Source organism: Photinus pyralis, unplaced genomic scaffold (genome assembly GCF_008802855.1).
Source record: "Photinus pyralis isolate 1611_PpyrPB1 unplaced genomic scaffold, Ppyr1.3 Ppyr1.4_LG1, whole genome shotgun sequence".
Lineage (NCBI taxonomy): Eukaryota > Metazoa > Arthropoda > Insecta > Coleoptera > Lampyridae > Photinus > Photinus pyralis.
The window spans coordinates 54,441,009-54,462,102 of record NW_022170249.1 but is presented as its reverse complement, the minus strand read 5'-3'; the positions used below and the strand labels follow the sequence as shown (position 1 = coordinate 54,462,102).

Sequence of the window (21,094 nt, the reverse complement as noted above, 5' to 3'; positions counted from 1 at the left end):
CTCTATGTTATATTTTTCGTCGCCTTTAGCTGTTGCCATTTTGTTTGTGCGCCCCTGTATATAGTAGTTCAAATGTCCAGCTATGCGTAATGGAGCCACGTCCAATTAATGACAGCTGACACAAACAAAAAGAAAAAAACCGCGCTAGCCAATAATTGACGATAAAATATACTTAACGTTTCTTTCTATGCAGATCAATCGCCTTTGATACACGTAATCACGTACACATTAGGTACACGCCCGAACAGAATACAGTTACACACTATATTTTGATTCTCATCGATTGTTCTAGTCGCATGCTGAACCCATAACCTGATGAGTTTATTACGTTCACCCGGTAATAAATAAGCAAAAACCCGCGAACTGTAAACTGTTGCTTTATTTAAGGATAAAATAATAGAAAGAAACAAAACTAAACTACATGTCATACCTCTGCTTGACATACATGAACTTAGGTTCACTTGCTTGATTTTAACATTTAACCTACAGAGCACGTCAAAGTTTTTAGTACTTCAACATCTTTAACTTAGCGTATCCGGATGCTGCTGTAACTGTTTGGTATTTTATTCAACAATATTTGTTTGAAATAAAAACGGAGAGACATTGTTCAGCCAAAAATAAACGTTCTTATGAAAGAATTAAAAGACGCCGCCGGTGGTAGATGATGTTCTCATTATGATGTAAATGTTTTTTTTGTGTTTTTTATTTGAATTTAATTTTTTTGTCAACCAGATTTATGTTCATGCATTTCCTTAAGTAAAGCGTTTTTGAAATGATTATGTATTATTTTATTCCAGATGCCCATTGGACGAGATGAATTTTGACTAAAACGTTACATATAGTTCTGGAAATAACATAGAATCAAAGAAAAGAAAACACGGTGACTCCTGCTTTGCTCCCTATTTCAGCCCACCAAAAACTACCGGATAATTACATTTTATTCGGAAGTAACATAATGTTCCTTTTTCTAGGTACAATTTAAAAACTAAAAAAAAATTAGTCGCCAACTTTTTCACCTAAAGCAGATTTTAATTCTAAATGGTTGAATGAGGAAAAGAAATCACATGTAGGTACCGTGTTTTCTACCGAAAACTTATTGTCCCAGGATCGAGTTTACAAGAGGTATGATTGACCAAAAATTTTCGAATTGGAATATTTTTGTGTGAAAATTATTTTTAGAGTACTATGGATTTATTAAAGTCATGTGGGCCTGTACAGATGAGCAAACTCTTTTTTAGTTCTAGGTAAACTACCTTTTCTTTTCGCAGTACACCAAAGTGATACTAAGCATGAAAAGTTCTGTATGCAAATTTTCGGAATGATCGACCTACTTTGATACAATCCAGTATTGCCCAATTTCCTCTTATATATACTTCATTTTTAAGTCAGTTCTGTGCCAACTTTGTGTCAACTTGGCCTTTAAGAAACAAATCTACATTTGAAGCCACAATCATACCTTGAGATCGGTTAATGATCACAATTTATTGCTATTTCAATTGGAATGCTGACGATTACTGGATTTTATTAAAGTAGGCCAATCATTCTGAAAATTTGCATAACGGCATCACTTTTCATTCTAAACACCTTTCTCAGTAACACTAGTTGACGTACAGTGAACTGTGGAAAGGGTAGTTTAGCTAGAACTAAAAATGTATGCTCAACTGTAAACGCCCAAAATATGAAATTGCAATTCGAAAATTTTTGGCCAATCACACCTCTTGTCAACTCAATCTAGGGACATACTGTACATTCACTGTGGTGGAAACACTACAATTAATAATAAATTATATTAAAATGAGAATAATATATTCATTTAAGTTTAATACATATCATACGGGTTAATGGGGTCGGTTAAGTTGCCCCCCCCCCCCCCCATTAAACATTTCGTTATGATATTACTATGTAATAATGCGCTCGATATGCGCTCAAACGCGCCGCTGAAAGTAATTTTTGCGCTGTTAAAGTTTTTGAGATATTTTGAAAAACATTTGGGGGGGTTCAAGTTCACGCAGCCCCCCCCATTATGCAATTTGGTACATCTTATGATTCCAAATTGTGCCTGTAGTTATGCGCTAAACTGCGCCACTGGATTAACATTTTGCGCCACTACCGTATGGCCATAACGAAAGACAGGTGGGGCTAAATTGATGGTTTTAAAAAAGTGCACTTTCTTAAAGATTCTTAGTGCTATATGTTCCCTTTAGTTATGCGCTCAAATGCGCCGCTGAAACTAACTTTTGCGCTGTTATAGTTTTTGAGATATTTTGAAAAACATTTGGGGGGGTTCAAGTTCACGCAGCCCCCCCATTAAGCAATTCGGTATTACTGGTGATGCCAACTTATGCCTGTAGTTATGCGCTAAACTGCGCCACTGGATTAACATTTTGCGCCACTCCCGTATGGCCATAACGAAAGACAGAAGGTGGGTGGGGCTAAATTGATGGTTTTAAAAAAGTGCACTTTCTTAAACATTCTTAGTGCTATATGTTCCCTTTAGTTATGCGCTCAAATGCGCCGCTGAAAGTAACCTTTGCGCCGTTTAAGTTTTTGAGAGATTTTGAAAAACATTGAGGGGGGGGAGGGGGAGTTCATCACGCAGCCAACGATGCCAACTGGGTGCACGTTGAACGATTAAAAAACGTTTGCTTTAATTATGCCGTCGGACCAAGAAAAAAATATTTTCCTACTAAACCATAAACATACGATTTTCTATTTCACACTTAGTATTTAGGTTTTATTTGCATTTCTAAACAATTTTTTCTACACCATCGGTATAAAAAAACTATCTTCTATTTTGTGTATATACTGCATTCGCAGTATTGGAAGTAATTTGCATAATTCAAAATCCAAACGTTCATGTGCAGCATTGCGGCACAAAGGGCTTCATAACGACCTTGAAAAATTATCATTAATGTTATCACAATTGTCGTTTTCGGTTTTGCCTTATTTTGATTTCGAAATTCATGGAGGTAATTGGTAAAAGTAATGTACCTACGTAATTTGGTTGTAATTTGCGTATTACGGGTACCTACGTAGAATTCTGGCACTCTGCATCGATTACTCACCTGTAATACGCACACTATTACCTTATAACCTTATGACATAATTCACTATAGCGGCCCATAGGTATATGGTATAGCTATTCATAAATCATACCAAAGAGTAGGTGCTATGGTACTCTTTGATCATACTCAAGATTAGCATGCGGCGCCTGAAAGTAAAAATGCCAGTACTTTACTGGACGTGACTAACAGGAAGAAGATAGGGATTAAAGTAAAGCAGGTAAGGTAAGAGGTAAATGCAAACGTTCCATTGTTGTCGCTCCATAAATTAAACACTTCGTGATTAGCACATGTAAGGTGCCGCCGTTGTCGGAATTTGAATTTGATGCAGTGATGAATAACGTATAGTAAACAACAAAACCATCAGATATACCAAATTGCGTAATGGGGTGGGGGGGGGGCTGCGTGAACTTGAACCCTCCCAAATGTTTTATCTCAAAAACTATAACAGCGCAAAAGTTACTTTCAGCGGCGCATTTGAGCGCATAACTAAACGGGAACATATAGCACTAAGAATGTTTAAGAAAGTGCACTTTTTTAAAACCATCAATTTAGCCCCACCCACCTTCTGTCTTTCGTTATGGTCATACGGTAGTGATGCAAAATGTTAATCCAGTGGCGCAGTTTAGCGCATAACTACAGGCACAATTTGGAATCATCAGATATACCAAATTGCATAATGGGGGGGGGGCTGCTTGAACTTGAACCCCCCCAAATGTTTTTCAAAATATCTCAAAAACTTTAACAGCGCAAAAATTACTTTCAGCGGCGCGTTTGAGCGCATATCGAGCGCATTATTACATGGTAATATCATAACGAAATGTTTAATGGGGGGGGGCCAACTTAACCGACCCCTGTATTTCACAGTTTTTACCAAACGTGAATATTATTGGGAAAAGCTGAATTACCTACCTGTTCTTTATTGTTCTGAACATCACTTGCAATCTGTTCAAAATGGACCTGTGTATTTTTGTCGATCCTGGCCGCGATGTCTTCTTTGGATCCCAGATGTTTATGTTCAAATTCTTTATATTGCTTTTCCCTCTCTTGCCGATATTTCTCTATTTCTGCAGTTGCCTCTTCCCGCGCTTGTTTGATTCTTTTCGTTTTACCTATAGAAGAGATGTAATAAGCGTTAGGTAATCAATAAAATCGTTCAAATACTTCCGATCTTTTACCGAACATAACAAAACCGCACTACATACTAAAAATAATCGATGTATAAATATATATACCTACTTACGTTTTCTGGCTTCGCTAACTTTTTCCGCTGCCTTTTTTTCGGCCGCCAAAAGTTGTTGAATTCCTTGCGTTTGACTTGCCATTCTGCGTTCCTTACGAGTTATGCAACAAATACAATTGAAACTAATGAAAATTTCCTGTACTTTATCTCAATTATGGCGAGTTTATTTTATTGTCGAATGCCAAAGATTATGTAGAGGGGCAACTTTATATGAACGAAGTTTTAAAAATAAATTGTTTACTTCGTTGCGCAAAGTGGAATAGTTATAGGTAGGTATAGGCAAATAGGCATTTAACTTGCAATCGCTTTATATACACATCCGTACTGTTCAGATCCGCAATTGATAAAATGTGTGTAGAGCAATTTGGAGTCACAGATATACGTAAAATCTGTGTTGCAGTCGACTTTGAAAGCTTAAAACGTAAAAGTGGAAATAATGGCACTTACTTAAAACATTTGTCAGAATGACAGAAACTCCCTTCGTGTACCTAAATAAAAAATCAACCTGCTTATGGACGTGGTTCGAATTTTTGAATAAAGAAGATAGGTTCTATAATTGTACCTTGAATATGTAGCCACGTCAATCTTGATCCACTTGTGCAACAACACCGTATTTTAATTTAGCGCATTTTTTAAGAATAAAAAAAAATGTGCTATTGTTTACGTTTTGTCCGTCCGTCCGCCCGGACCCACTTCTACCGTTTTGAACTACTAGGGGAATGGTACTAGCACAGATTTAAGTGGTACTAGAGTCCTGGAATTGTTTGCAGTAGGTAGCCTATACTTAACTTTTACATACGACAACCAATTGATATCAGATTGTGCATACGCATGCCTTTAGTGGTACCAAGTTAAACTTTAGAAAATGGGGGGGGGGTTAACACATGGTATTCTAATGAAAGGTTTCATCGAAATAAATTGGTTTGTACAAACCACAACTTTCTCGTGCGACTCTTTTTCGAGATAAGTGAGCGACGGGGTCTGAGTTAAACATTAATTTTATCTCTCATTGTATTCTAATTAAAGGTCTCAACGAAAGGAACAGTTTTCTACAAACTACTGCACTTCTTTATGTCCTCTTATCAAAGTACGGGGTGGAGGGGAAAGGGAGGAGGGAGTGGAATTAGTTTTATCCTTCATATGGTACTCTAATGAAAGGTCTCAACGAAAGGAATTAATTTATACTAACCATAGTCTTCCTCCTCGATCCCTTGTCGTAATTGGTTATAATTCCTTATATCTTAAGAGTGAATTGTCAAAGGAAAATACCTACAAAGGGCGATTGGGACGTTTGGAAGAAATATAACCATTGGGCATTTAAATGAAATTTGATACATAGCCACTTGGAATAAAAGAAAATTTAACACCAGTTTCAAAATTTGGTTTTGCGCATGCGCAGTGCTAACTTTCTTATTCATGGAGAGATTTAAATGAAATTGGATACATAGCCACTTGAAATAAAGGCAAATGTAGCGCCGTTTTCCAAATTTGGTTTTGTGTAGGATGTGCAGTGCCAACTTTCTTATTTATGGAACAAATTTCGTAGGGGTGTTTAAAAAAATGCGTTTTACCTGCACAAGGATTGTGCATAATTTGTACTTGTTCACTTGTACCGTCGCATATAAATTCTGAAGTATCTAAGTATAGACATTGATGTGTGTATAGGTACCTAATCAATGGTATAGGTATAGGACCCTAGTAGGGTTTTTAGCTACAATTTTAGTGATCATCATAGGTTTAATCCTAATTAACATTTCGAAAGGATGTGACTGATCAAAAATAAAAAAAAAAACTTTTTTGATAACCACCCCATCGATTTTTCAAAGCCAGTTATAAAATCCCTACACCATCTATGTACTGCATTTGTCCTAAAAATTTTTTCAATTTTTTTTCAATTTCGATTTCCATAATGGCCACCATTCGTACGATAGATTGAAAAAAATATTTAGGATAAATTTGGTAGTAGATAGTGTAAGGAGTTTATAAATGTTTTACTTTCAAAAATCGATGGGGAGGTTATAAAAAATTGTTTTTTTGGAATTTTTGATCGGTCTTTGATTATTTGAAAAAATAAAAAATAATTATAAATACAAATGTTTTAGAGAGTTGAAATATAGTTTAAAAACTTTTTTTTTTCAATAGTCCTTAAAATAAGGTCCTTAAAACAGACGACCTTTCGAAAAACAAAAGAACACCAATATAACTTCGAACCAGGGCACCAAATCAAAAATTGGAATGTCTGTTTGAGTGGACCTTGTAACACTGTAGAATGGTACGAATCGTTTACGGACCTATATGTTTATATAAACTTCATTTACATCATATTTAGGAACTCCCTGTACGTATAAATATTTTAGACTGAGCTGTTGACTTGGGCTCAACCCTTAGACCCTGCCCTCACGGTTCTAAAGGTGCCTTTAGACTAGCAAGAAAACTCGCGCGTTTTTTACCTTCGGACACTACTGGTTAAATAGCATTGCGATTGCGAGTTCATTTGACAGAACTCGCGGAAGAACTCACACGACACTTTTCTTGCCAGTCTGAACAGGCATTTTGTCGAAATTCTCTTTCTTTAATAAACAAAAAACGGAGCCATGAAATCTTCTTTTCTTGGCAGTAATATTTACCAGTTGCGGCTTGTAACTATATTGTCTGATGAGGCAAGGGAGGGCAATTCATTTAGCAGCTAAAGCGTAAGATAGACGGAACAGATTCAATGATCATATCGGATATCAGTCCGGAGCACTGTCGATGTCGTCGAACGTTCTCGATGCTTTTAATTTCCACCATATCTCACGGGCTACTTTTAATTTACATTCTGTGTGTAGTGGGTTTTTTAAGAGACATGGCAATAAGAAATTTTTCGTTGTTTGACATTTGGCAACGCTGTTATGTGCTTCCCGCGGTTTCTGGCAACAAGCAACTTTTAGAGGTTATACGTTGTAAGAATTTGTAAATTGTAATTCGGTCGCGGTGCTTTGTCTTTGGAATTATCTGTTCTGTCGTGGTATTTTTGCTCTTTGTGCACGTAAAAAGAAGAATGGAGGGGTTTGACAATGCTGGAATCTTCTTCAGCGATAATTTCGCCCCCGAAGATAACCAGAACGATGTTCAAACTAATCTACAGGGTATCAAAAAGAAATTTAAAAGCTTTCTCAGAGAATTTCACACTGACAATTTTAATTACACATACAGGTAACCAATAACTCATAAAATTAGAGCAAGAATTCTATATACATATTACTTGACAGAGATACATTGAAACGCAATTACAACATGCAAAATTACTATTTGGAGGTGAATTTGGAAGACTTGGGTAGCTTTAACGAAACATTGGCCGATAAAATACTTAAACAACCAACCGAACATCTTCCCATCTTCGAAGAGGCCGCAAAAGAGGTTGCAGACGAGTTGACAAGTCCAAGACCGGAGGGCGAAGAGAATGTGGAGGAGATACAAATAATGCTCACGTCTGATGCAAATCCGTCTAATTTAAGAGCGCTTAAAGTAAGAGATCTGCTTTGTTTCAATGGCCATTGTAAGGTAAATGTTGCAGTCTGACGTTGTATCACATTTGGTAAAAATACCGGGAATTATAGTTACTACTTCAGGCGTTAAGGCGAAAGCTACAAAAATTACGATACAGTGTCGTTCTTGTCAAAATATTGTACCAAATTTGCTTATTAAGCCTGGATTAGAAGGATATTTAATGCCGCGCAAGTGCCATACGTAAGTATCTGGGAAATCTTATTCTTGTTTTGTAATGAATAGTCGAACATTTCCAAATGCTGATACAATTTACACTGGATCTGCTGTGCAATGAACAAGAGCAGCATCTCGAATTTAGTCGATTTCCTTAATGCCCCATAACTTTCTTATTATTAAAAATAATTGATTTTGGCAAAATCTTTCTCAGAGCACTTTTTTATGTAACATGCATTGCGATACACAGTTTTTATACAGGGTGTTTTGTTTTTCTTATAAGACTCTAAACTATATTTTTTCATACGGACCACCCTATACATAATATATTTTAGAGTTTTTTAAACGAGCGTAACATTTCCTAAATTTTGATGTATCGCATATTACATTTATATTAAATATTATTTGCAATATTGCGTTTTATACAGTAAAATGTTTTTATTGTTGTTTCAAAAGCCTAGGGGATCCTTTGCGAAAAAATACCTTGTTGTTTGCCTAGGGTGCGTTCATCTTGTGATACACGGTAGGTATACAGGGTGGCGTAACACATCATAGGGATTTCAATGTAAAATTCATAACATGCGATTATTGGCTCTCCAAATTATTTTAGAGCAAAAATGTATTCATGTTTTTTGTAGAAAAATTTTTTTACGCCAATCAACCGCATTAGTTTTCAATTTTTTGCATAAGAAAGACGGAAAATTGGAAAAATAAAACCCGCATCTTTCTCAATAATCTGCGATGCCATGGAATTTTCTAAATCTAATTTGGTCTTTCTTTATGTTGAATTCGCTGTTCTAAATAGAATACTTTTTGATAGAATTTGATTTGTTTTATAGCAGACATTCCATGGCTTGACGGATATTGGCTTAGTTTTTGTATTATAAAATTCCATGGCATCACAGATTATTGAAAAAGATGGGTCTTTTATTTTTTCAATTTTCCGTCTATAAAATTGAAAACTAATATGGGTGAATGACGTAAAAAAATTTTTTTCTACAAAAAACCTTAATACATTTTTGCTCTAAAATAATTTGGGGAGCCAATAATCGCATGTTATGAATTTTACATTGAAATCCCTATGATGCGTTACGCAAGTTATCACCCTGTATATACTATACAGGGCCATTCAATATAAAAAACCACCCTGTATTATTTTTAGGAATATTCATATTGTGACGAATACCATTTATTTTTTTGTAAAAGCCTCTTTTTGAAACAAGATTTTCTTTAAATCCAAAGGTTCATTAAGGCGAAATACATTTTACAATAAAATAACGGAAAATCAGTATAAACTCGACCTTCCCTTTCAGTACGTATATTTAAAAACAAAAGATCTGACAGTTCTAAATGGAAAATGACCACATACTTGATATTTTTTGTACCAAAGTGTATAATTAATGATAATCAACAAATAGAGTACTTTCTGATGTAGTGAACAAGCGGGGAGAGCGCAATGCCCATTGGATCCGTACTTTATTATACCTGACAAATGCAACTGTGTTGATTTTCAAATACTTAAATTACAAGAGTTACCTGATGAGATACCGCAAGGGGAGATTCCTCGACATTTGACCCTTTATGCTGATCGCTATTTATGTGACAAAGTCGTCCCAGGCAATCGTGTCCATATCCTAGGGGTGTATTCGATTAAAAAAGTTAAACAGTTTTCAAAGGTAATATAGACCTCTCATTAAAGTTGTACTTGACGTCTTCGTAATTGCAGAAAGGTCGCGAAAAGGAGACCACTGGAGTCCGTGTTCCGTACATGCGAGTTATAGGGATACAAATAGATGGCGAAGGAGCAACGAGTAATAACGCGCTCAGGAAAACTTGCAATATTGTTACCGCAGAAGAAGAAGATTTGTTTAGAAGGATGGCCGCATCACCGAACATTTATGAACGGTTAGCAAAAAGTATTGCACCTTCCATCTATGGAATGACAGACATAAAGAAAGCTATTACGTGTTTGTTATTCGGAGGTATGTATAATTGCGTTTTGTGTGTGTTTCACATTACTTTGTTGTTTACTTTGTAAGGTTCACGAAAAAAACTGCCCGACGGCTTGATACGACGTGGTGACATTAACGTCTTACTTTTGGGCGATCCTGGCACTGCAAAGTCTCAATTACTGAAATTTGTCGAACGCGTTTCGCCGATTGGAGTTTACACGTCCGGCAAGGGAAGTTCCGCCGCCGGTTTAACAGCTTCCGTAATGCGAGATCCCAATTCGGTATGTTTCGTCATGTTTTCCGCGTTGCTTTAAACGGTTACTTTAGCGTAACTTTGTAATGGAAGGGGGCGCAATGGTTCTTGCTGATGGTGGCGTTGTGTGTATTGATGAGTTTGATAAAATGAGGGAAGACGATAGAGTTGCCATTCATGAGGCTATGGAACAGCAAACGATTTCCATTGCCAAGGCTGGCATTACAACTACCTTAAATTCGCGATGCTCGGTACTGGCTGCTGCAAACAGTATCTTTGGAAGATGGGATGAAACAAAGGTAAATTTTTTTAATTCTTTTTTTGCTATTGATTGGTAACATCATCAACATAGAGAGTCAAAGAATTATAGAGATTTATGGAAATAATAAAGCCCAAGATCCTGTGGCATTTCATCTGGTAGAATTTCATTACGATGTCCAGCTTTCACGGCCACGTCTAGACTCATAGTCACGAACTTATAAATTAAGATGGACTGCTGATCAAACAGTTGCATAGCGGTAGAAATGGCCATAGCATGGGCGCGGCCATGATGTGCACTTTTTAGTTATTTTCTAGGGGAATTTTCCTAGTGCTCAAGTTTTGAGACTATTGCAGCCTTGGAAAATGACATGTGTCACAGTAATTTATTTAGAAATTATTAGTTGATTTGAATTTCGCGCCAAGTGAGTGCACATCATGGCTGCCCCATTGAGTTAGAAAACTAATGGAGGGAATCAAATGCTTGGCCAGACGTAGACCACGGGAACCAAAAGTGGCCTCTAGCTGTGATTAAAGTACCACACCACTTCCGTTATCATTAGCGTCTCACTTCAGTGGCGTAGAGATATAATTTTCTTTCCACTAATAGGAATAATAACAAAAAAAAAGGATAGAAGGAGTAAAATACATGATCGTGGTAAAGTAAACAAAATAGACAAGGATGGGAAAGTATGCAGATTTAATATAATCATTGTTTACAAATCTAAATATACATCGATGTGTTCCATTAGTATAATTAAGCCATTAAGGCCAGTTTACTATAGCCACTACAACTTGACAACTCCCATTAAATTCACTGTGTTGATAAATAGCTACAATTGACTGGTTGGTCTCAGGTTCATTACAACGGCAGAGAGATTCAATAATAATTTATTGTTTATTGGTCTCAAAATGTATCCGCACTCGTAAAAAAACTTACACCTGATATCCATATTATAAACTCACACGTTTAGCTGTAAAAACAAGTTTTGATAGTACCTACTGCATATTTGATAAACATTTTCCGGTGCAACCTTTGGTCGAAATCACAGTCAATGAAGCGTTGTGAGCACAAAAGTAAATTTCGAGAGCTGTTCTTGAGATATATTTACAAATGTAATATTACCATTTTGCTCGAAGTACCGGTTCGTTTGGAAAACTAAGAAACATAAACTAGGTACCTACAACCTCGCCTACAACATGATAAATGACATGTCTTACCGATGAAAGGAAATGCCCTGTTTCTTCCCTTTATGAGAAATTTTGCATGATACGCAGCTAATCATTCTCAATTCACAAATTGCGTGTGATAAAAACACTATGCGGCAGTTAGTTGTTTATATAAACCAGAGCACAAACCGATCCGAAATTATTAGGTACTTTAAAATGACAAATTTAATAAAATTTGAATTTGGTGGAAAACTGACAGTGACAGGACCCGCGTTTTCATATGTCAAATAATGTCGGCCAAAATGTACCTTCACGGGAATCTATCCACGCGAGTGGCCTCTATCTGTGGCAATTTCCGTCTACAAAAATTCTTACCCCCTCTACCATTATATTCCCTCCATTAGTTTTCTAACTCAATGGGCTGCCCCCATGTAGATGTCATTTGTCAATTTACCATTAGCAGTCCATCTTAATTTATAAGTTCGTGCTCATAGTGTTGTTGACGTTCGCGTCCTGACGTGCTTTTGAGCAGTGGAGACGTGGCCGTCGACGGCGGCCGCTGCCTTTCCAGACTATCCACGCCAATGAAATCATTTTCACATTTTTCAGTAGCCAATTATAGCAATGAATGACAGTTCGACGTTTCGTTGGCCCGCGAATGCAGGACGCCACAACGAAACCCAACCTTTAGAGACTGCTTATGAGTTGAACTATTTTTTTCTTAATAAGCGGCGGCGGTCCCCGCTGTAATCCACATCACAGAAATGCTTCAGCATCATCATCACGATGCTTGTACAAAATTCCGTAGTTCTGAGTTCCTTTTATGTACTTCAAGAGTCGTTTCACCATTGCCCATTCCTTTACCGTAGGAAAATCCATGTTTCTTGAAGGAAATCCGATTGCAAAACAAATGTCCGGTCTTGAAGCTACAACTAGGAATAGAAGCGACCCAATTGCTTCGCGGTATGGAACTTTGGTTTCAATTCCTGTCGTTTAAGATCTTCGCAAGCACCTTCTTCAATATGCGATTACAACTCAACATTCTAAACCGCTCAAGAATTTTACGAGTGTAGGTTTCCTGAGAAATAAAAATTGAACCATCGCCAATTTTTGAATTTTCAATCCTAAATAAAATTTTGCATCACCAATTTGTATGTACCTGGAAAGTATCATTGGGCACAGCAATCAATTTTTGCAAATGTTTGTCATTCCTGCTGACCAGGCCATCATCCACTGAAGTGTCCTCATCAACATTGTCCTGGAGTTCACAAAGAAACAGGGATTATTTTCACTTTGAGTAAGGTCACATTTACTCAAACAAGTATAAATTGTATGTACAAATATAGCGCATGTTTTGACATCACCAATGGATATATTTGTTCCAGACGGTTCAATCGCCTTTTGTGAGTACCTCCCTCTGACAACCTATTCTTGAGATATAAGAAATTATATCCAATCACGATAAGGGGTCAAGGAGGAGGACTTATTGGTAGAAATTAATTCCTTTGGTTGAGACCTTTCATTAGAATACCATGAAGGATAAAATTAATCACCCACATTCTTTTTTCTAAGAGGTTAGAAAACAGTCCCTTTTGGTGAGACCTTTGATTAGAATACCATGAAAAATAAAATTAATTTCTACACTCTTAAGACAGCGAAATTTAATGGTAAAAATTCTAGGACGCTAGTAAAATTTCCCTAAGTGTAGTTTAAAACAGCAGAAGTGGGTCCGGACAGACGGACGAACAAAACACAAACTAAAACATGCGCTAAAAATCAGTGAACGTCTTATTCCATCATTCCATTCCATTCCATAAAAAAAACATAGCTCAGTACTTGGATGAAAAAATAACTGGATTGCTAGCACAGTGAAGCCAACACTTAGACCATATAGTACATGGACTGCTATTAGCCCTATGCTTTCAATACAAAATGGGTGGTCACGGATAGAGGGCACTGTAATCGTGGGTATGTGAATCTCAGGGTAAACTAAAGTCGTATGAACACCACTCGGATCGCGTAAAGAGTAGCTTTTATGGCAACCGCGTAGTACGATACTCTTGATTATCTTCTATACTGCCACAAATAAGAATAGGTTTGCTTTTTTTGGCTTATCTAGGTGATTAATTAATTGACGTTTGTGAATTTATAGGTTGACAGCCCCAAATCGTGTCTCAACGGACAATTTCGGACAGACTCGTTTACCCTGAAACGCACATACCCAGGCGATGTCCTTGACTATATTTTAATTACAATTAGCAGTCCATGTACTATATGGTCTAAGAGCCAACATCTACAGCGCCATCACAGAGCAGTTGTGCGATTTGTGAAACGAAATTTGACACACGTCAATCTTACGAGATTTAATTTGGGCGTTTTATAGCGATTGTATGTAGTTTTGGGTTAGTTAGTTGTGTTACTTTTATATAATTAATTAAAAATGAGACTCTGAAGTTGTTTGGTAAAAAAATGTGATGAATGTGATGCAGTTTATAACCTTAAAAACAAGGACATTAAAACAGAAACGTTTTTCGCATAAGTAAAAGGCTAATTCAGTTCCTTCAATTTTTCCGAATCCATCAAATGAAAATGTCGATAGTCTCTCCGACCAAGAGAACAAGTTGAAGATATGACAGTAGATCAAAATGTACCTAAACACTTTTCCTGATCATCAAAATATGGACCTTAATCGTTGTGTAACACCCTCACCGTCATGTACTACCCGTTATCCTGGAGATTGGTTAGACGCTGCAATAAGCATGTACATTTGTTAAATAAAAGCTTATTCCACGATCTATTGGTATTATTATCCAAAAATTATATCTACTTCAAATTTATTTATTATATAAATTAATTCATCAGGTATAAAGTTAAACAGTTATCTTATAAATATTTTGTGTGGATATACCATTGAACTATATACTCTGTAACTGGAACGCCATCGCCCATAAATCAGCCATTGCCAGGGGCCGTGGCGAATTTTTGTGAGAGAGAGATGGGTAGAGGTAGGTATCCCTTACCTTGTTTCTCTCACGTGCGCTTATGGGTTGGTTTATACTACGTCTTACATTTTGCTTATTTTTGTCTAAAATAAGTTATTAAGAGATTGGCAAAAATGGTCATCAATTGTGTTGCATATACGTGCAATCATTTTCATAACAAAAATTCAAATATTCAATTTCATGGGTACGTTTTGATAACATTTTTCAACCTCGACGGGCGCATTTAATATTTTTGCGCATGACGGCATTTGCACCGCTCAGATTTCTTTACTAATGTACACACTCATTTATACTGTCCTTATGAATGATAATTCTTCTTTCGCACTCTTTAATACTAATTCAATAGAGCATTCCACTCGCTAGAGAGCATCATATGAAGAAAAGCGTTAACGCCGCCAAAACCTATAAAGCCGTTTTGACTTACTAATTTGAATATGAAGTTCCTTATTATTTAATTTTTCACTCAACGTTATTATTGAGACTGCTCACTAATGGGGCGAAAAATACCTTTAAGGATTGATTTTTTTATTTATTACCGATTCCTTTGGCCACAATGAACGTACATTAGGAGGCGTCAAAGTGTAAAGATAAAATATAAAAGCATACACATATCAAACAGGTATAGGTACCACAAAAGGTAGAGTAGAAAATATCACGGTTTGCATTTTCTTCATCCATATCCATCCACATAGTTACAAACTTTTTTTATTTCCCTACGAAATATTCCAAAGGATTTGCAGGTCTTGAGTTTTTCTGGGACAAGTTCCGAAAAATATGGGAGACCTTTTGTAGCAGGTGTAATTCTGACCTCACATAACAGCGTACGTTTCATCTTGGGACAAAACTGGGTTATATAAGTAGCGCAATGCCTTATAAACCCTCTGGTCCTTATTCAATGCTCTGGTCCAATTACCGTAGTTAGATGCACCAGAAACCTTTCGCTGCTCAACAACGAAATTTGCACTTATGCATTACTCAAGCCGCTCACTGTGGATGTTCCAATGGGTATTTGTCCTGAATTCTTCGATACTGCCGATGGCACAACCAACACTTACAACTGGTGTATTTGGTAGTTACGTTGGATGTGTCAAGGTAGTTCCGAAAACAAAGGATCCATCGGGCTGTTGGACAAATTCCAGTCGTGTACGAGAAACAAACGTTCCATAAGACCAGCATAGTGTCAATTCGTTTCCTTCTAATGGCAATGCGGTGACCACTACGAGTAAATTGAATTTTTGCTCTTAGAGTAACCATGATTCTTAAACTCATTTTATTCTAAAAAAAGTGCTTTTTTAAATTTACCTTTATTTCGACTCCAATTGTAATATATTAGGTACCTCCTTGCTAATATATTATGTAATTGGGTACGTTACAAACGAACACAACCAATGTTTATAACTTTATTTTACGTTAATAAGCAAATGGAATGCGTCGAGCCACCATGATTTACTTATCTGAATTTTTAACCAAATACGTGTGATCGGTCCTACATATGCAATACAAAACAACGTGCCAGACGAGGATGAGAATACCTACGTTATGCTGGTTGCCTAAAATCATTGCGGCACGCGATTTTGGCGCTCGATGCCGTTCCAGTTACAGAGTATATAGTTCAATGGGATATACTTGTCCTTTTCAAATTTCATATTTAGCGCCTCAGATTTATTAGTTCTCATTTTAGTCACCCAGTGATGGCGCTGCAGATGTTGGCTTCAATTTTTATATTAAATATTATACGACGCTAGCAGTCCAGGTTTAAATGGTCGAAGGCTCAGTACACAAAACATAAAGATCTACACCATTATGAAACAAGAGACAACAATAACCTTATAACAGATCATTTTTGGTTAAAGTTATCACAAAATATTAAGTCTCACAAATTTTACAATAAACTGCCCCCAAAAATATGGTTTTTACCACTACACCAATTTAAACTAGTCATCAAGCAACTGTTGATATCTCACTCCTTTTATTCTTACGATGAGTTTTTAAACTGTAAACTTTAATTTGAATTGTAACCTGTTTTTAACTTCACTCCAATACAACCTTGACATGTGTAAGTACAATGTGTACTGTATAACAACACGAATTATATATTACTACTATTATTATTATTATCATGTAGGAGTTTGAACCCTGTCAGTTCCATCATCGTTACCTTCTGGTTGGCTCATGAAGAGTTCAACATCGACCTCTCCATAAAGGCAACCACTTTTGACGTAAAATGGAATCATTTTGAGTCCTTCACGTGCACACACACACTCACCAGAGAACGCACAGGGTTCCATCTCATGGTAGAGCTGAAGTTTCAGTGAAATCAATCCCTTCACGTTGTACTTGACCTTCGACGCCCACCGACAGTCACTTACCTACTTATCAACCGGCCTAGGAACTAGGTCCCAAATGTGATTTTCATTGAGCGCATTTACCTCCTCACTAATTGTCACTTTTCAATTTTTGCCTTGAGAAGTTTCAATGGCTTCGGCGTCTGTAAAAGGTTCAGCTTCATAAGCTATCATCGTGTAGCACTCTCAGGTTCCACTTACTGCACGGTCCTTCAAGTTCCTCGACATCTTCAATTTGGATCTGTCTTGGAGTTTCCACTGTCATTTTCCTCTATTTTCCCTCGAATGAGTCTTCAATCTTTAGTGTTTGGAATTTTGAAGTTGGTCCTGATGTCAACAAACTTGACCTTGATTGCACAAGGTCCTGAAAAATTCCCCTTTCCTCACTTCCGTTCCCCTTCCTTAACAAAATAATGCGCGCCTTCGAAAAATCAAACTGCACCTGTGTTTTCCAACCGGCGAAATCACGTCATTACCTTGAACATTAATTAGCGTACGCAGCGATAACAGTTCTTATCGCAATAACCGGAGAAAAACATGGGGTAAACTTATACAAATACTACGCAAATAATTCCTAACTGAATAAATCTAGTCAATTCCAATTCACAATCACGAAACAGAATATACAAAACAATTATTTAAACAAAAACATCAATAATTAAATAATTCAGATACATCAACATTGTCCTAGCCTCCATTGTATCTGACAGTATGAGTATGTGTTTAACTACATTTGTATAATTTTTAGGGTGAAGAAAATATTGATTTTATGCCTACTATTTTATCCCGTTTTGACATGATCTTCATTGTCAAGGATGAGCACAACCGAGAAAGAGACATGGTAAGTTGTACTATAAACCACTACAAGCAGCTTAACGTTACGTTATCCACAGATACTCGCCAAACATATTATGAACGTTCACCTAAATGCCGACCAATTTGACCAAGAACCGCGAGGAGAGGAATTATCGTTAGAATTGATCAAGAAGTATATTAAGTTTTGCCGCAGGTACAAAATGGTCTGCGAAAAAGTCTGTGATAAATTGCTCTATTTGTAGCCGTTGTGGCCCGCGCCTAAGCGAAGACGCAGCGGCCCAATTACAAAGAAGTTACGTTAAGATGCGTTCGGGCGCTAGTCAGCACGAACGTGAAATTGAAAAAAAAAACGTTATCCCAATTACGGTCCGACAGTTGGAAGCCATCATTCGTATGTCGGAGAGTTTGGCTAAAATGCAGTTATTGCCTTTCGCAACTAAATCTCACGTAGATGAGGCACTACGCTTGTTTCAGGTATCCACTTTAGACGCGGCTATGAGTGGAAGTCTTATAGGTATACTTGGTGCGATTAACTAAAGACGTCATCTAAAAAGGTTGTTTTAGGAGCGGAAGGATTTACAAGTGAGCACGAACATGAGATGCTAGTGCGCATTGAGAAACAATTAAAAAAGAGATTTGCCATCGGTACACAGGTAACCCAAGAGGCAGTAATACAAAGTTTTATTCAACAACAATATCCGGAAATGGCAATTAGAAAAGTGATTCATGTTATGATTGGTAGAGGGCAACTTCAACATCGATGTCAGCGTAGAGTCTTATATCGTCTGAGTTAAAACTACCGTCATCATTGGAGGCTGTGCTTTCAACAAATCACCAGTGATTTTTTTTAAACAATCATATTTTATAAGTGTACTTGGATATTTGTGATTGTGTTGTTCATATTTCAATCAATATGTACATTATTTTTTTATGAAGAGTAATAGAGAATTAAGAAAATCAATCCCTAGTATCTACTGGTTGTATGGTCTATTTTTATAAAATAATAGAAAAAACTTAGACGGCTTTTGCTAGTTTTTTCCTAAGGCAGGTTTTTTTCCAATTCATCACTGCATCTTGTGCCCGCTGGCGGACCATGCGTAAGCAATATGAGAGAGAAGGGAGCTCTAATTAACTTTTCTTCTGTTAGGTATGTGGGTCTGTTTGTGAGATGATCGACTTTAACATGTGCTGCTTGCATTTTCACCTGTACTTTTTGTCTATGTTTATACCAGGTTTTTTTTGTCCAATGCTGGTTTGATTTTTTCCTGTCTTATACACAAAACTCTTCGTTTTGTTCAATTCCCTTCCCATAGCGTAGAAGTCCTGTTTGCACTACCTAGTTCGAGGTGACTGTTACAGAGATTTGAAAGTGGCGCAGAGCGTCTGTTATTTTGTTAACTCAGTTTTTTTAGAAAAGTTGGAAAAAAGGGGCGTTTTTTAATTGCTTGTAAACATTTTTCTATTGGGCCGATTTTGTTTGTTTTTCTTATCGCCGCAGATATTTGTTTTCTTTAATTTACTAAAGAAGTGTTATTCATGAAATATGGGCCGTTTTCTAGTTTTAAGCGAAAAACTGAAATAGTCCGAACATTAATTTTGAGGTTTTTTGGCTGCCAAAAGTTGTGCCGGGAAAAAATTTGTGTGCACTCTTCAAATACATGTTATTTGGACCCTAATGGACCATTTAAAACAATAAAATCGTTTACACCACCTTTTGCAGGAATCGGCCCTTCTGACAGCTCTGCATACTGGACTAAGTTAGAAACTGATAAATACAATCATTATATCACCCATTGATCAGTGGCAATATCTTTACTTAGGTTGTAAAAATGTGGGGAAACATTTAATATCAGGAAACTGAAGTTTCGGAAAGAAAATTGTATGTTCCAATAGAGAACGATATTTTTAATGAGAAACTGTAATTTTTGAAAGGAAACTATATTTTATAAGGCAACTGTAATTTACTCAAAAGAACTGCAGCTACTAACAGGAATCTGTCATTTCCAAAAGAAAACTGTATATAGTAAACGTAAACTATAAACATAAGGGAACTGTAAATTCTAAAAGAGAACTACCTAACCTACCTACGTACTAGAAGAAACCTGTACTTTCTGGTAATGAAGTTTGAGTGTAAGATGGTGTGCGCACATGAATTATCACTGTTATCATTTATGACAAAAGTATTTACATTGATTATACACTTACACAGGTATAATGCTGTTCTCCAAAGTAGTACCTAAACCAGTATTGAAATTTCGTACACCAAAGATTTTCTTTACGAAAGAAATTTCTTGAGATTCTCGGAAATCTCTTACAATCCTCTGAATCGTAAGAAATTTCTTGGATTAGCTTGGAGATGAGAAAGGAACATTGAAATCGTACGACGAGCTTTCAAATCCCGAAATCCTTTGTGTACCACTAGGATCACGGATTTTAAGACATACGAAGCTATTATATGGAGACGAAGTTCCGCATTTAGGGACCCAATTTAACGGTCCTTAGAAGTAAAGGAATTCAGAATACATTTGGAGGGAATAGAACAAATTTCTTTTTTTTTATACTTACCTACGTCAAATGTGACATTTCGCTGATCATATTCAAACAACGAAGTATCGTTTCGTTGCTAGGGGCAGAGAAGCAGAATACTTCTCTGCCTCCTTTCCACTTCTCTGCCTCGTTTGATTTCTATGCCTGTGTTGACTAGCCGTTTATATACAAGAAATTCCAGCATACTAATTTTAAAAAAATTAGGTGTATACCACGGACGAATGAGACCCGCTGACTCGTCGGAATTTCCGTACTCGGCGTCTTGGACCTAAAATCTCCGACTTGTCAGCGAAAACTCACTTCTTGTCCTTGATAAACAATATACAGGGTCATTCTTGACGAGCGTCAATTAGAAAGATATGGAAAACCTTTGAAAATTAAGCTAAACTGATAAGTCCTTTAAGGGTTTTGGCACATGATGAATTGAACTAAAATATTTTCAAAATTGCGCCACTTCCGGAAATACCGGAAGTAGCCATCAACTTTGTTATTTTAAATAGGGACCCCCTATTTTTTCTACATTTTCGGATTCTACGTCGAATTTGGAGTACAACGATACCCCATAGTTGACCCTTTGCTCCAAGGCTTCGCCGATATTCAAGTTTTTGTGTCAAAAATTGAATTTGCAGGGGTAATTTTAAAAATTTATTATTCGAAAACGGTGAGAGATATTGCAAAACAGTTTTCAATGCTTTATTAAGGAAAGATCGAATTTTCTTATGGTATGCGTAACAGTCTAAAAAA

At 36.7% G+C, this 21,094-nt stretch overlaps 1 protein-coding gene and 1 long non-coding RNA gene across 2 annotated transcripts; one reads left to right on the top strand and one right to left on the bottom strand.

Moving 5' to 3' along the window:
• Positions 1-4,097: 4,097 nt before the first annotated feature.
• On the bottom strand, positions 4,098-4,272 carry LOC116158680. The gene is made up of 2 exons (XR_004142793.1): positions 4,227-4,272; positions 4,098-4,174 (listed from the first exon to the last, which is right to left on the bottom strand). It is a non-coding gene; the product is annotated as an uncharacterized LOC116158680 (long non-coding RNA).
• Positions 4,273-7,198: 2,926 nt separating this feature from the next.
• On the top strand, positions 7,199-18,813 carry LOC116159002 (DNA replication licensing factor Mcm5-like). Its single transcript, XM_031471889.1, has 11 exons — positions 7,199-7,500; positions 7,557-7,812; positions 7,862-8,034; positions 9,443-9,683; positions 9,734-9,989; positions 10,047-10,240; positions 10,287-10,511; positions 17,736-17,828; positions 17,881-17,996; positions 18,046-18,317; positions 18,368-18,813. The coding sequence occupies exons 1-11, from the start codon at positions 7,346-7,348 to the stop codon at positions 18,595-18,597; spliced, it is 2,211 nt and encodes a 736-aa protein (XP_031327749.1). The 5' UTR covers positions 7,199-7,345; the 3' UTR covers positions 18,598-18,813.
• Positions 18,814-21,094: the final 2,281 nt, after the last annotated feature.